The sequence below is a fragment of the Lycorma delicatula genome, chromosome 1 (genome assembly GCF_047948215.1).
Source record: "Lycorma delicatula isolate Av1 chromosome 1, ASM4794821v1, whole genome shotgun sequence".
NCBI lineage: Eukaryota > Metazoa > Arthropoda > Insecta > Hemiptera > Fulgoridae > Lycorma > Lycorma delicatula.
Genome location: NC_134455.1, coordinates 262,186,685 through 262,204,884, shown reverse-complemented (window position 1 = coordinate 262,204,884; position 18,200 = coordinate 262,186,685). Strand labels below are relative to the sequence as shown.

The 18,200-nt window shown below is 29.1% G+C and overlaps 1 protein-coding gene across 3 annotated transcripts in view; it reads right to left on the bottom strand.

The window, feature by feature from the left end:
* The window catches only part of Br140 (bromodomain-containing protein 140), a 139,672-nt gene that overhangs the window by 47,777 nt on the left and 73,695 nt on the right, over positions 1–18,200 (bottom strand). For 2 of the 3 annotated variants that reach the window (XM_075376577.1, XM_075376586.1), the window contains exons 15-16: positions 12,009–12,122; positions 1,763–1,931 (exon numbers count right to left, since the gene is read on the bottom strand). In XM_075376577.1, the coding sequence (XP_075232692.1) occupies positions 1,763–1,931; positions 12,009–12,122 (283 nt within the window). The remainder of the gene's footprint in view (positions 1–1,762; positions 1,932–12,008; positions 12,123–18,200) is intronic. The other variant, XM_075376594.1, reaches the window with a different exon arrangement.

The following is an 18,200-nucleotide window of genomic DNA, read 5'->3' as shown; positions in this document are numbered from 1 at the left end:
TGGGCATTTTATTTTTACAGTGAATAAAAGACAAGAATGATAAATGAAAGGGCATCCCGTAGAGCCACATGAAATAAAATTAACGATAGCAGATTTAACTTCAAGTCTACATAAAGATAACGCAAAATGAAGTGATTTAAAAACCTGTTGGTCTCTAGTAGGTATCTAAAGAAAGAGGAATTATGAAGAAGACACATTTAACTTAAATGAAAGAAAGCTCTTAACAACAACAGCTAAACTAAAAATTACAATGGCTGCAAGGCTAAAGAAAGAAAGACATAATATTCATCATATTTTAAGTGCATGCTTATACAAGTATGACATGCACACACATACAGAAACAAAAACTAGATAACCGAGGCAACTGAATTATTTTATTTAAATTCTCATCAATTTTACAGAAGTAAAATCAGATACTTAGAACAACAGCAAAGTATTTACATGAAGCAGTCAGTCAAGGAGATAAAATCCTTTAGAGTAATAAGTTTTAGAGTATAAGAAAAAAGGAGTACAGAAACACTTTACTAACATACTTTACTAAATGCAAAGAAAAACATAGGGAATGTTTGTTCACAGGACAAATTAACAGTAGATTAAAGCTGGAGGCTTGTGAAAGGAAGAAAAGAGAATAGGATTCCTTCTTGGACAAAAATCTATAAAACAAAAAAAATTCTTTTAATAGTTTGCTATTGTAAAAAAGAATTGAAAAAAAAATATTTCATGTAGATAAAATTTTTAAAATAATATAAACATGTTTCATTAAACATAAAATGAAATATAGGGAAATTACTATAGACAATTATGTTAATTTCTCATAACTCAGAAAAATTTATTTTTAAGAATATAATTACAGAAAAACTGGGTAACCAGAAAACAAAAATAAATCTGCTGGACAGTCATGTGCAATAAGAGTAGGTATAGAAAAAACAAGATTTCATGAACACAAAACATATTTTACAATTTTATAAAAAGTTCACACATGATAAAAAGAAATAAACTAGGATTGAACTTAATACACGTTACAGCACTGCTATCTAATACTGGCAACATTAAAAACCAATAAATATATTCCCTAAAAAATTAAAGTAAAATAATGTTTTTCCTTACATCACAGCCATTAAGAAGAGTCTAAAAGTAACATATTATCCAAAACAAAACTTTTAAATAGGAATATAATAGAGTCAGGACTTTTTAAAAATAAAAAACCTGATGTTACACTAAATTTCATAAAAAAAGCTCATAAATAAATAAACAATAAAACAAATACAAAATCCTTTGCAAAATACAAATTCAGAATTGTAAGATTTTTAAAAGAAAAAATAACCAATTCTAATTTTAAATAATGTTCAATGAAAAAAACACTTAACCCTAGCATCCCAACACAAATTTGACTACTTTTACTATAACTACTGCAACTATTACCAATACTGCTACTAAGACTACTTTTACATGTTGGCTGAACTACTAAGTAACTTTGGTGCCTTCAGCAGTAGCTGCATTCATCCTTCATCCTTTAAAGAAGTTCAACAACTTATGTAAAAGTACTCTAACACTACAAAAAATATCATAATGTTTTAATTCAGATTATATGTATATTTTATTGATGCATGGCATTTTGTTATGACATTAATTCAAAATATACTTTAAAAAAAATAGAGTATAGAACTTTGAATAACAGATCCTTATTTGTTTACAAAATAAAAAATTAATGTAATTTTAATAATAAATCAGATCTGTTTCTTTTTTTATTTATTCAACTGACAGGACAGGACTTGAAGTATCTGGTTTACGCAACTGGGCCGCTGCTTTCCTGGTAAAGAGAACAGCAGTTCGACGGTTGACCCCGGACGGAGAAACGGTTGTTGAACTTTCAGCACTAACATCATTCATCTTGTTTGGTGTAGCTGGTGACTTACCCACGGCATCTATAACTGAAAAGCACACAAAACATTGAATTGGGAAATAAAATAACAGTACACAAACAGCAATAAAAATTTTCACAGAATTTGATTATGATAAACTACAGAACTTGAGAATTTGAAATCTAGAAAGATTAAAATTTACAGAAATAAAAAAAAGCACGTTTAACCCATTCATTTAATGAGCAATTTATCTCTATTATTATTATTATATTACACAAACTAAAAGCAACATACAAGACCTTCAACATGCATGTTACTGTTTTACATCATCTATATAGGTTTGTCTTTATATAGATATGAACTGATTGGTGTAAAAGTGACTCGCATCCTATTAGTAAACTGCAAAACAATCAATATGAGTAAAAATAGACAAATTTTTACTGCTCCAATCACAGTAAATACTCTTAGTACTTTAACAGAGGACCATTATTTATCATTTTAGTTTTAAGTTTTATATTAATCACACAATATTGAGTACGAAAAAGTTTTGTGGGAATAAAAGTGCTGAACAATTCAACTTTTGAATAACAAGTTTTAAAATTATATTGAAACAATCTCATCCAAGAAAACAAAAGTTACATAATTGCAATTTTTACATATTTTTAAAATAAATATATTTTTTATAAGATGTTAAAGTAACATACATTATTCTCATTAACAAACAAATGGATTTTATAAATTGTTTTTAATTTCTTTGATTATCTGTGATATATTTGTATGCTTATGTTTTGCTGCCAGTTTCAGTTCAGCTTGACTGTATTAACAGCAACTATTGATAAATAGGTGTAAGATTTTACTGATAAATAGTAACACTAACATGTGAAAAAATCTCTACTTGTTTTCTGATGGTGTAAATCTTTTTTTATACTATGTAAACAAAATATAATTTGACAGTGATAAGAAGTACCTGTAGAAATTACCAACACTTTCAATAGTGCTGTATTTTTTGCAATGAATGTAATTTTTTTTTTTAAATGAACATTTAAAAGAAATAATTGGAGACTTATAAATACCAGATTACACAGTTCCTGGATTAGACAGTGTTAGATTTAAATAGCTTCTTATTTTTGAGATTCTAGTTAAGAAAGTAATGAGCAACAAACTATGAGCATAACTAAATATTCAGTAAGCATTTTAATGAAGAAAACTTTGACACCCTGGATACAATTTAATTACTACTTCTTCTTCTCCACTTCATGGATTAGGTAACAATGCATGTTCCCCGAACCATCTCATCGGTTGACAATACTTCAACATCCTTTGGGTTTGTATTTTCTTGCCTGCAGTGGAAAACATTCTTCATTCTTATGTTCTAAATGATCACACCAGTTTCTTATACATTAACTGTTTTACTTGAACACTAAAAATATTCAATTCCCTTCTAATGTCCCTTCTAATCTGTCTTGCAACATGCATCTCTTAACTATTATGAGAAACCTCATTTCTGCTGTATACAGCTCCTTTTTTTGACAGCACCCACATTGCACTACCATACAATAATACTGGTACTGGATGGAACATTTTTATTAAAATTTAAGCCTTGAATTAAGATTTTTTTGTATTGTTCCACAGATGTCTTAATCTATTAATCTAGTTCGACATGTCTTTGTTTTCGAGGAAAGATACATCACAGCTTAAATATTTAAATGGGACAGATACTTGTTCAAGAATTGTATCACTGCGTACAATTTTTGATGTTACTGGATCCTTCCCTAAAAAAGCCCAAACTTTCATCTTTTGTACAGACATTCTTAGTTTGTATTCATTGTACACATTTTGCAGCGTGAAAATTACTCTTTTCAGCTTTTCTTCTATCTTCTGAGTCATACCAACTGCATAAGCTAAAATATTAATACACATGTTTATACTTAACTGAGCCAAAACCTTGAGAAGTCAAGGTTTTGACTTCTCTGAGTCAAAACCTTGTTGGATGATGTCCAGATATGAAATATTAATAATTTTCTTCTTTATTATTAATTTTACAGATTATTGGTCCTTGTCTCCTTCAAAATACTCTCCTCCTCTACTCACACACTTTTCCCAGTGATGTTTCCACTTTGCAAAGCAGTCCTGGATAGCTTTATTTGAAATGGGCTTTAAGGTCCATGATGAATTTGCTATAATGTCATCAATAATCTCAAAACAGCATCCTTTTACCAATTATTTTAATTTCGGAAAAAAACGCAAGGAGTCAGGTCTGGTGAGTAGGGAGGCTGTGGGAGGACAGCTACCTGATACTCAGCACAAAACTGACGAATTGAAAAAACTGAGTGTGCAGGCGCATTGTGTGCCATGACAAGTTGTCTCGCTACAACTGTAGTCTTTTTAGCAGATTTTTTCATGTAACCATAGTAAAACAGCTTGAGAGTACACACAGTTCACTGTTTCACTTGAGGCAAGAATTCAAATGCACAATTTCATTAAAACTGAAAAAAAAAACAGAGAGCATTACTTTGACATTGGATCAAGATTAATATGCTTTCTTGGAGTGTAAAGATCTTTTGCCGATGATGATTAAACTTTAGTCTCAATGTAACAGCCATAAACCCAGCTTTCATTTCCTGTTTTGATCCTCCACTCATTTTTAACATCCACTCAATGTCCTTTCTGCTGTTCAGTCATCAAACAAGGCACCAACTTGCTTCAATGTGCAACTCTATGCACATTCAATTTTTCAGTAAAATGATATGGAATAATCCAATTAAGATATTAACCTCTTCTGCAAGTTCTCTGACAGTCAACTGACGATTTGCATGCACCAGATCGTTGATTTACTGAATGTGGGTGTCATCAGTTGAAGTCGAAAGCCTTCCTGGTTGAGGGTCATCTTCAATTGACTGGCAACCACTTTTAAATAGTGAAACCATTTGTAGTAACATTGCATACAACCCAGAGCATCATCTCTGTAAGTTTGTTTCAAAAGTTGAAACATTTCTGTGAAGTTTTCCAGTTTCAAGCAAAATTTTACATTGTTGCTCCTGAAAATTGTACATTACAAAAAAAATTGCTACTAACACTTAAAACACACTGCAAATAACACACTTAAATAACACAAAAGTGTTATTTAACACAAAAACGTTTTGTGGTTGTTAACAACCCAAGAACATGTGGTTACAGATGCGGTTATGCGGAACACAATGCCACCAACCGCATGTCACTAAATATCTTCATCATTGGCAAATAATTAAAAGTATTCAGTTATAACAGATCCCGTACACAGAATATCCCATAAAGAAACAGAGAAATTTTCAGGACATGTTTTACTGGTGAAAATTATTCAGTTATAACAGATCCCGTACACAGAATATCCCATAAAGAAACAGAGAAATTTTCAGGACACGTTTTACTGGTGAAAATAAGAAAAGATGTTAATATAAACATAGGTCTGGAAACACTTTATTTTCGAGCTACAGCTAGCAAAAGATTTTGCCCGGATTTCAGCTCTTCTAATAAAAAGAAGCCATACTGTAATTTTTGGGACCCAAATTAAGAAGTAAAGTTGATGGTTTCTTATGTAACTTAAGCTAGAAAGTTTTTTCTAACTTTAAAAAATCTGTTTTTTAAGCAAAACAGATGAGTAATAGATGGAAGTCGTATTATTCTTTCTGTATCTAATAAACATTCTTCTTAATACAGCAAAACAGAAAGGTAAATTACATAAAATTATAAATGGTAAAAGAATAACAAATCTCAGTTGCAATAACTGTTCGAAATTCTCTCCTTCCCAATGTACACAGCACTCTGCCTAATGTAAAATATTTACAGTGGCTTTCTGTACAATCTAGGATCATTTAGTAGTATAAATTCAATTGCATTTCATATTTTAATGAATAACTAACTCTGCTTTAGTATTTACTTTTTTTTTGTATACTACCGTTTTCATATGGCCCCAAATGAAGTAATCAAGTGGCATTAAGTCAGATGAAGGCCAATTGACTGGTTCACCACATCCAATCCAGTTTAAATTAACATTCAAGTGATTTCTAGCTATTAAAGAAAAATGTTCAATGGAACATTTTTCTTTACTGTTGCAATGGTAACAGTGTGCTACAATATCAATTGCAATCTAGTTTGTAAAAGTATATCCTCCAAAAAAGCTGGCAAATTATTTTTCAAGAATGAACGTATGAATTTCCCATAAGGTTTTCACTGAAAACCCAGAATTTTTAATTCACACCAAACATTAATGTGAAATCTAAGTTGGAAGTTCCACATTACCATGTGGATTGTCTTTGCTCCATAAATTACTGTTTTTAGAATTGAAGTCTTCATTTCTTGTAAAAATGTTGGAGGGTAATCTGTTGGCCACAAATTTTAATCTTTCTGCAGGCGAAAAGGATAAAAATCTTCTTTCCATAGGATGCGCTACACTTTGTTTTTCTTACAAACCACTGCAACATGAAATTTACCTTGTACTAGTGGTGCCTGGGCTATGCTGAATCACACAATGTCCATCATTAACATGATGATTTACTTGATGTTCAACAGAAACAAAAATGTTGGAAATGACACATTCGTTCATAAATGCTGATATACTGAAGAAAAAGAATTCATATTTGGAATCCACCTTCCATGAAATCTCTCCTGATATTCACATTGAGCAACTTTAGAATTTCTGTCACAAAATCCATAAACTCGTTAGAAAATTGAAACATTATTTTTACACTACTACAATATAAACACTGCGTTATCTATATGATAATTTATGATAACAGATTTAAACAAAGTACACAATTTTCATTGTTGACCAGCTGTTAGTATTGCCAACCTACACAATAATTTTTTTTAATATATAAGTAACATATATTTAAATTAATTTTTTTTACATAATTATTTTGTTTTACCTGTGTAAATTATTGAATAAACACAGCTAAAATATCGTTTAATGAATTTTGTATTTCTTTTAAAATTATTTTCAGTAATTAGAATTTTTGTTTTTAAAAAGAATGTTTATTAGGTACAAAAAATAATATGATTTTCTGTCTATTTTTCTTCTGTTTTGCTTCAATAAAAAACTATTTTTTTTAAATTTTTATTTACTTTTTATAGGCTATACTTACATTCAGGATTAAATTCTCTATAAGTTTTGTTACTAAATCTTACACATTTAGTAGTCATTTAACAAAACTATTGTACTACAAACCCAAAATAAACTTGTTTATAGACACCAAATTTTGTATTTTACGTTGGACATCTTAAAACTACAAAGTTACAGTTCTGGGACCTGTTTTATCCTCTTTCTCAGTTTAAAAACATTAAGAAACCACCAACTTCACTCCTTAATCAGGATCCCAAAAACTACAGTAGAGCTTCTTTATATTAGAAGAGCTGAAATCTGAGATAGATCTTTAGCCAGATGTAATTTAAAAACAAAGTGTTTCCAAACCTATGTTTATATGATTTTTTCATTATTTTCACCAGTAGAACAGAACCTGAAAGTTTCTCAGTTTTCTTCATGGGACATCCTGTATACTGAAGAGTGTCTGAAAGATACAACAGTCTTTGTTATATGAACTCCTTTGTTTGTCTTAACCTCTTTTGTTAGCCGACTACCTGTGGAAACCTTTATCATAGTGTCCTTATATAAACTATTTATGACTAACAAAATGCAAAGAGAATCCCCTTCTAATTAATATATCCCATAGCTTCTTCCTGACCAGATTATCAAAATCAACAAAGGCTAAGTGTGCTTCCAAACTGAATTCCCTCTAACCTTCTCTAATATCTGGTCCAAAGTGAAAATGGCATCCATTGTCAAGCTACCTATTCTGAACCCTATCTGCCCTCTCCAACACATATTGTACAGATGAAGCAATCTTAGGTGCAATAGAATATTGCCATATTTCAAACATTCCACATAGAGTCCATCCATACCGGAAGCTTTCCTATTCTTCAAGGTCTTTACTGCTTCAGTCACTTCTACAATTTAATATCATCCAAGCCGTTTGTGTCCTTATCAAACAATTCTTCCTCACGAATTTCTTCAGTAAATCACAATAAAGAAAGAAAAAAACAATTAATGCATTATTATGAATATTAATTATGTTTGATGAATTTTTTATAATACTTCATATATTTCTCCTTCCCAATGATTTAATCTAATTATTATCTAATACAGAAATTATGAATGCCATTATTAAAAATTAATTTAACAAATATTTCAATACACTACCTATCAATAACGTAGACAAAAAAGAAGTAAATTTTTGGCATTTCAGATGAACATTTTTTTTATAGATGTTATCAACTGCTATGGTCATTAGCCACTAAAGTCAACAGCATGAGGTGACTTCAACTTCACTCAGCATTCCTAACTTCAGAGGCCAATGGGAAACAGTTCATTAATATGGCCAATGTCATTTAATTTTGCTTCATACCCATCAGATGCTAGGAATGAAATGCACCTTCAATCAGATTGCAAGTAATATAGTAGTATCTCTATATTTTTATTTGAAGAGAGAATATTATATTTTATAATAATAATAGAATGTTACAGATTTTATGCACAGACTGCCTATATAACATAATGAATAATGTTTTCATTCTAAAATTCAATTCTTGAATTTTTACAGATTATTAGTGAAAGAACCTTTATATTTCCCATAAAATGATTGAAAAGTGACATTTGAAGAAATTTATTGAGAGAATTTATCTTGCCATCTGTTACAACCCTATTTGCTACTATTCTTGCACATCTTTGGGTGAGATGGGTCTCATTAAATACTGTAATTACAATTCTGTAGCATACTTTTTTTTGTTTCTACATTTAACCTATTAGGAAAATGTAACTTTTGAATGCCTTTTTTTGTTACAAAATAACATGCAGTACAGTACTCAGAACCATATTAAAGAGTTGATATGAATTTATTTTTTTATTTTATACACAGTTTGATCAATGATTTTTTTATTTATTTAATAGGTACTCCTCTGTCATTTTTTTAATTTCAATTTTATTTTATTTTTTATCTGAAATTGAAAAAAAATGAAAAAATATTTTGTATAACCGTTTATAAAAAATGTACTTAAAAACTAAAAACAGAGGCAGTTTTTAGTTTTTAGTTAAATTATCATCATCAGTACACACTGAGTAAAAAATATATTAAAAAAGTAATAAATAAAATTTCATTAGTAAATAGAAATATTAAAATAAAAAACAATATTCATTCAAAAACTATGCACTATAAAAAAATGAGTATTTCTAATAGTGCACATAAAATAAAGCTTAATAAAAATCAGGAATGAGGATATTGTGCAAAATGATACAGTTCAAACAACTTCAAAGGTATGGCCATGTGTAAAGATGAGTATCAGCTGCTGGACAAGAATTTAAAACTGGTTATGAGAAGCAAAGTTATCCCCCACAACATTTACAGAAGTAACAGGGGAAAAAGACCTTTATAAGGAAAATATAGAAAATCAACATTTGTGACATTTGAAAAGCATGAAATAACCTCTTGAAGCTATATATTACCATCAAGTAAATGTAATATAAGTTTTTTAAAGTTTTAAAAGTAAAAAAAAACACAAACAAGTGTCATAGGGTAATGTAAGTTGGAAGATTTATTGGTTTAAATGTTTTACAGCTAACTTTATTCTTCTGATTGGGATAATCTAAATAACAATGGGTGTTTGTGATGTGCATATTTTTTTTTTCTATGAAGGTTGCTAGAAATGCTCTTTTTATAGTGTTTCATAAATAATGATTAAATGGTTTTAGTTTTTGCTTCTTTTAATACATGAGAAAAATTAGTATTTAAATATTCAAACATTGGACAAACTAAAAGATATAGGTATAACAGTATAGTAAGAATTAAAAATAAATATTGCTATACTGTAAACTAAGATTTTTTATTAATTTTATTATTATTATTATAATATACAACCAATAATATACTTTATTAAAAAAAAAAAACACATTGGATTTTCATGATACTAGTTTTGATGTAACTAATATAGAGTAGTAATGAGTACATTAGCAATAGAAAGCAGTTAAATATTTGACTAGAAGAAACACTGAATTACAATTATTATTTAGAATGTACTATCAAAATGTTCTCTTAGACAACTGGAGAGTGTTATACATGCTACCTCATACATAAAACACTAGGCATCTATTTTAATTATCATAAATGATTACCTTTAACATCTTTCTGCTAAAAGGAATGAAATAGTCAGTCAAACTAGGATGGATCCAGTAAATTTCCTTTAGACAAGGGATAATTATTTGATCAGCAGATGTAATAAATTTACTAGTAGGATTAACTTATTTTTATCATCAGTAGGATTTTCTATCATCAGTACTACATGTTAGTTTTTCCACGTTAATACTGTACCATTGATTTAATTTATGTTTTTAAATAGTTTAGTAATTCTTAAAAAAAAAGGATATTACTTAATTTAAAGAAATGTTGAAGTTGTTGTACAAACAGATAATTTAAAACTTAAAAAATATCACAGACAATTTAAATATTATTGGGCTTCTTTAGTTTCAGATTGGATGAAATTGAAAAATTCATTCGTTATTTCACAAAAACTTGCAATCGCTTAAAATCTAAATCAAGATATTAATTTTATTTAAAAGATTTTACTACAGGTTCTGGGTGACTAAATAGAAAATATGTTATGACAGTGTATTTTCAGTCTTAAGAAAAGATTATAGAAAAGATGTTCATGATAAAGACAGTCAAATAAATAAGGAAAAAATTACCATTCTTGCTTGCAGCCATTGAGCCATGAGTCAGAAACTTACAAACTTCCACTAATGGTTATACGAATATCAAAAAAAGTCAGGATAATTAGAATTATCAAACAAAGCATTTTTATCTTATACAAACTATAAAAGAATGGTTGATATTAGCAGTCATTTAAGGATTGTTTAACAATCAATCTATTTCAAAAGGAGAAAATTTTTTTTATATTTTCTTATTTTTTTTTAATATTTTCAGAAACTTTTGTTGATGGATAATATCGATATGATGAATCGATTACATAGATGTATTTGAAGCTGAATGAAAAAATTATTAATTAATTAAATTTTATTAAATAATATGAAAAATAAATAAATTTTATTAAATAATGATATCAAAGTGTATCATTTTAAGAGAAAGAGCAGAAAGACTTTTAGAATTCTACCATCAAAGACACAAATGAATCAAAATTACTGATAATCTAAAAAAAACAAATTGAAGGAAAATCAAGTAGCAATTCCAGCTGATGTTCTATTGCAGAAAAACTGGTGTGATAACATTAAAAAAAAAAAAAATTGAGTTTTTTTCTAAACAACAAATATTTTCTGAATTCATGTACACAATTTTATACAATTATGTATTTTTGGTTTTTAATTTTTTCTGTAGTTCTGTAATTCTTTTTTTCTTTAATGTGTTTTAAATTTAAAATGAGATTTATTTTATTTTCCTAAATTTTTGTTTATCTAAACAAATCAATGCAAATTATTTTAGTAAAATGATGTTCAAGTATGAAAAATACACATCTAAAAAAGATTGGATCCCTGTTCCCAACACCCATAATAGAAGATATATAAACAAGATATTTTTAGAATTTTTCAATTAGTTTGTAAATAAAAGTTAGCCTAAATTACATCTGTAAATAAAAGGTGTTATCTGCATCCAACTCAGCAATGAGATTGTTACTACTTTACGTAACATTAATAACAGCTCTGAAATTTTAAAATTAGATCAGGTAAGAGTAAAAATGAGGGTATTTTGAAAATACCCTCATATACTACCTGTATAATACCACATATACCTGAATTTACTAATTTAAAAAAAAGTCATCCTTTCCCTTACAGGAGATTTCTAAATTTCTTTTCTTTATTAAGTCTAGTGAGTTTTTTCTCTAGTAAATTTTTCTACTGGTATAATTACATGTAATCCATTACTGAGCCATTCATTATTACACAATTTAAAATGATTTGATGCATCTGAAGCACACACAAGCTTGAAAGAAGCATTTAAATAAAACAATTGTCTGAAATTCTATATTATACATTAGTTACAACGAACACATGCCGGATCACAATTTTATTTAAGAACAATTTATTTAACAAAATATAAGTAATGATCATACCTTTACTAGTTGAACTCTCTTTATGCTGACTTACGTTAAGGCTGCTATTCTTATTGGTCCCTACAGGACTTTCTACATAGTCTTCCCAAGTTTTCTTCCGCCTTCTTCTTTTTACTGTATATAACAAAATTAGAAATGAAAACACTTTTTCTGAAAAAATGTGTAAGTAAAATTACATCTTTAAAATATAAACTGCACAACTAACACATACAAACAAGTTTAATAATATCCTAAACACAATATTTTATAAGATCCCATTGATTGTCTAAAATAAAAATATTCCACAGAAAGACTTATTGTTAACAAAGCAAAAAAATTGATACCATTTGTTTGAATATTCAAATGTAAGTAAACGATTTTAGAAATGAGGACAATAAACTAATTTTGACCAGACAATTGTACTGAACTATTCAGTAACAAATTTTAAGCACATTTTAAATTTGAAATATAAGTTCATAATAGAAAAATTTAAAAATAGTAACAACATAGAAACTAAACAACCGACTATTATAATTTGCTTCATAGGAACATCAAAGGAAGAAAAGTGATAAGTGATGTTGTAAACAAGGGAGGCAGTATTGTTAAAACATTATTTATTCTATATTGAATTTATTTAAAACATTATTAGCCAAAAATAAGAAAAAACAGGTCAGAAAACAGTTAACTACTTTTGGCTTGTGAAACATTTAAAAAAACAAAGTAAAACACAAAAAACAGGACATTTTAGTTGGCAAATGCACTTTGTTAGGTCTGCAATAAAATAACTTTGTTAATTTAACAATAAACAAATTTCTATTGAACTTTGTAGAGAATTTATATCTGAGAAAAATGATGTAAATAATGTCTATCAAAATTAAACATAAATTTGAGAAGTTCAACTTTAATTAGAAACAAAACACAAAAACTGGATTGGAAAAGTGATATGATTTTTAACAGGACAATTTACATACAAATGCTGAAAATTATAAAAATAAATTTGAAAGACATTTCTAAAACATGTTAAAATGTTTATTATTTTGCCATACATTGGTACTAACAGCTGATCAACAATTAAGTTTAGAAACTAGCATCTGAATGAATATTCATTTGAGTTGTTAATGTTCCGTCAGTCATTCACAATACCACAAATTTGTTTTCATTGGAGAACTGACAGACATGTTAATTTATGGTAAAGTAAATAAAAATGGATTGGCTGCTGTGTGTGAATACTGGGAAAATTATCCAAATTGAAGAGTATCGAATCATAAAACATTTGTGGGTCTGAAGAAGCGAGTTTGAGAAAACAGGTATGCTTAAACTACGATTCGATGCTGGTTGTGAACATTTTGTGAGAAATGACAATGTTAAGAAGAGTGAATGTGGTACAATTATCTCCTACCTTCAACCAGAAGGTTTGCACATCACTTTCATGTTTCATAATCAAGTGTGTGGTGAATGTAGGAAAGCAACAATTATACCCATTCCACACAACACATGTACAAGAGTTATTACCACCTGATTTTGATAAACGGATGAAATTCTGTCTATGGTTAATTAGAAAATGTGAACATCATCCCAATTTCCCAAGTAATATTCTAATTACTGATGAATCCTGTTTTACAGGAAACAGCTTTGTAAATTATCAAAATCCCCATAAGACTTGCTACAAGTAATTTCCAATGCAATTTTAGTTTAATTTTGAGGTGTGGTCTTCTTGGTGATATTCTCATAGGCCCTTTTTCTTACCACCAAGACTCAATGGAGGGCAGGGCAGTACTTGCATTTTTTTTTTTGCAAACAAATCTGATGGAACTCTTGGAAGATATTCTACTTGCAAATGATGGAACACTTCCTCACTATTGTCATGGTGTGATGAATCATTAAATAATACATTTAGTAAGCAGTGGATTGGTCAAAATGGATCAGTAAACCGGCCATCTCAATCTCCCAATCTCACACCAGCAGACCTTTTCCTTTGGGGTTGGATGAAGTAGTCAAGTTTATTCCGCTCATACTGGCATAGAAGAAGAATTGGCACATGTAATAAAAGCTGGAGCTACTATTAGAAATAATAATGATGCTATTAATTAAACATGCCTGGCTAGCATGGATTTATTTAGCTGAACTAAGCATTGAACAGAAAGGCGGCCAGATTGAGCAACTGCTATGAAGAAATGTTTGTAGCTTTAGCAAGTAACAATTTTGATATTTAATAGTTTAGAATAAACCAAAACTATGTGATTTTTATTTTTTTAAATTTATGTTTCATTCATTTCTTCTATTATTGATAAGCTTACTATTTGTTTTATTTACATTATATTATTAAAAAATTGATGAAAAGTGTTTTATTTAAAATTGTATCACTTTTCTGATCCAGTTTGTGCACTCTAATTAAAGTTGAACTTCTTAAATTTATGTTAAATTCTAATAGACATTATTCACATCAATTTTCTCAGAAATAAATTCTATACAAAGTTAAACAGAAATGTTTATTTATTTACTGCCAACCAAACCTAAAAAAAGTGTTTTTTCCAACAAAACTTTTTCATGTTTTATCCTGTTTTTCTTAAAACCTAAGTGAGGTCAGGTCTGGGTCTATTCAATCTCTTACATCAAAGATCACAAGGAAGCACCAAATTTACCTCTCAATCCACACCCCAAGAATTTTACTACAGTTTAATTTCATAGAGGGAGCAGAAAGTACAGCTGTTTTGCTAGCTGAAACTCGCTAACAAACATTTACAAGTGTGGGATTTTTATGTTTAAACAACAATGACAAAGTCTGACCTCACTAGTTAAAACATGTTAAGAACTACCTTAATTACTTGCATATTTTCTGCACTTTTTTTCAAGGAAAAGATTGTCTTAAAATAGGGGGGTGCATAAATTATTCTAGAAATAAAAAGAATTACATTACACATCTGAACTTTATTTATACCCTATGTATTACAATTCTTAAATTGGTATACTAAAACTGAATGCAACTGTGATGTTTATATGGTACCAGTGCCAATGTTAAGTATCCTGAAATGAAAAAAAAAGGACTGACCTTAACATTATGTTATATTACACATTAAATTAATTGTACTAGTACAATTGTTGCACTATTATTGGACAAATGTGCATTGCATTAATTCAAAAATCGAATATGATTTCTAACCTTACAAATTACTACCAGTCACTGGTATTGGACTCGTTCTTGAACTCTGTTGTTACTGTCATCTGCTAGTTGGTTGGCAAAGCAGACTTCAACCTCAGTACTACCGAGTGCATTCTATATCCCTTTATTTCTTGAAATCTTTTTCAATGACGTCAGGTGAAATTAACCTCTAGGCACTCAGGAACCACTTGCATATCACAACTGAAATTGGTCATTTAATTTTCCCACCTGGTATGTACTTGTGTTTATTTTTCAGACATCCATCTTGAATATAGCTGGAGTTTGTGTCTCTTGAAAGGTTTGTTGACTTGTCACATTCAGAGGCTGCAATACTGATGTTAATCCACGAGAAATCATGGCCATATCCATCTTTGCTTCAAGGCAAGGACTTTGCACTGTCAAGGACTTTACTGTCTGAATGAAATGATGATGTAAAAATGGAAACTGTCCAACACGAAAAGGATCTGCAGACGAAGCAGATTATTATTAAAAGGATTAACTTATTTTTAAGGACTTATTTTAAAGGATTAAAGGAAACTTGATTTCCTTTAGTTTTCCTCCAGAATATGATGTATTATGGCAATTTCCTTCCATAAGCAGTAGCAAACATATGTGCAATGCTGTTTTTGTGTAGCTGAACACTTGATACTCCCTTTTATTATACTGTGATCTTGCTCAACATATTGAAGTATGTCAGCGTCTGACATGCACTGTCGATTTGTGACAGCAGATATCCATTCTTTTGATGTACTCTATACATGCTGATAGAAGGCAGCCAGTTTATCCAAGTGCTTCTTGTTGTCCAAGTTCTTGTGAATCTCATAATTATTAAAGGTGATAATTATCATAATTATTATCATCTGATAATTAAGGGTGAATTAAATGACCTTGTTCAGGATTTGAACTTGTCAAAGAAATATGCCAAGCTTTTGCGATCTAATGCCAAAAGGTTGAAATCTCCTTATTGACTCTAAAATGAGTTTCTTTTATAATTGTAAGGAAGATTTTCAAGATATTTATATATATATATATATATATATATATATAAAAAAAATAGTTTAGTGTACTGTAACAATATGTGTCCTGTCATGGATCACTGCATCGTGAACAGAATGAAGATTGTTCACTGATTCTTCAAAAACTAGTTTAAAAGTTGTTCTTTTGCACAATGCCAGCAAATTTCCTTCTATGCCATACACATATGCAACTAACATGAAAGAAACAAACGACTATATGAAAATCCTGTACAAAAAAATTCAGTAAAAGTACCACTGCACTAAATGTTATGATTTAAAATTTACTGTGTCATTAATGGGTTTGCAACTCAGCTATATTAAGTTTTATTGCTTCTTGAGTGAATGGTTGATTAAAAGACAAACTGATTATCAGGAAGGAATGACCAAAACAAGCATTTAGGTCTTGACAGAGAAACATTGTACATCCTCACTAGTTAACATGGAAATTATTATACCTCCACTTCATATAAAATTAGAGCTATTCAAAATCTTTGTTATGGTGATGGATAAAAATAGACCTGAAAGAAAAATTTCCTAGTATTGGTTACGCTAAAATTCAAGGAAGGAGTTTTTGTGAGTTCTAAAATAAGAACTTTGTTTAGAAAATTTGAAGAACTGTTAAGCCAAGTTGAAAAGTCAATGCGAGATCATTTAAAGGCGATGTGCAAAACTTTTAAGGAAATCACAAATCCCAGAACTACTGTGACGCTGTAGGTGAATTATTACGATCATCCCAGCATACGAGGTAAAATATGTCCCTAAAAATGAATCTAAGAAATTCATTTTAAGGACATGATTCAAATGTAATTTCTTTCCAGATAATCTTGGTGCTGTCAGTGAAGAGCTTGTCAGGGAATGCTTGCAACAACATAACTATGTCATGGAATACAGGTATCATTAACAGTGGAGTGCAAGAATGCTTGCAGATTATTTTTAGATGCTAAAGAAGGATATCATATATACAAAAGGAAAACAGCAACTACCACATTTTAGGTTAAGCTGAGTAGTGCCCTGTGCACGCAAATTGTTAAATTTCTTTTAAATTTTACCTATCAATCACAAAGCAATGGTCGGTGATGGAGAAAATATATTTACATATTTGAATTCAACGTTCCTTGTGTAAAAAAAAGGTTTAATTCTGTTCCTCAGTGTAATACTTTTCAAATATTTTTCTATTGTTTTTTAACCTTAATCCTGAGTAGTGAAAATTATCAGGGTACTTTTAAATCCTGATAATAAACACTATTTACAACACATATGGAATATTATATAAGATTTAAATTTTTTATAATTAATGTCATCTTAGGTAATTTTGACTTTACACGACTACTTTTAAAACTTCTGTTGTCATATTACGTAAAGCATTTGTAATTGTTATAAATAATGAAAAATCTGAGACATCATTTTTTTTGTTTTTTTTTTTTTAAAAAAGGGCATTTTGATCAACAAACATATGAAAATGTAACAGAAAAACTTAATAAATAAACTAACAAATATGTAATATTTTCTCTCGCAGATAAAAAATATTTTATATTATTTTAATAGCTTTATTTTTTATCTTTGAACAATTTTCTCACTAGATTTAAAGCAATTAATTAATTACTTCATCTCTTAGTTTAAAATCATTTCAAATCTACAATGCAAGCTACTGTTTTAAATAGGAAAGAGAAAATAAAATAAAGGTGCAAAGTTAGGATAATAGTGAATGTTCAAAATCTCCCAGCCATAAATGCTTTAATTCTTAAACTGTTTTTGTAGTCAAACTGTGCAGAACGTGCTCAAGCATTTTTACACAGAAACAAAATTCCATTGGGCATTTTTCCCACATCTTTTGTTGTGAACAGCAAGTCAAACTTTTTTAAGAGTTCCACAATACGTAACAGCATTTACAGAATTTCCATAATCAAGAAGCAATATCCCTTTGTTGTAAAAAAACAACAGTGCTTATAACCTTCCTGTCTTGAACATTTTTGCTTAAACTTCTTAGATCTTTGATACGAATGCTTGCATTCTATCACTATTCTAATGCTATTTGTT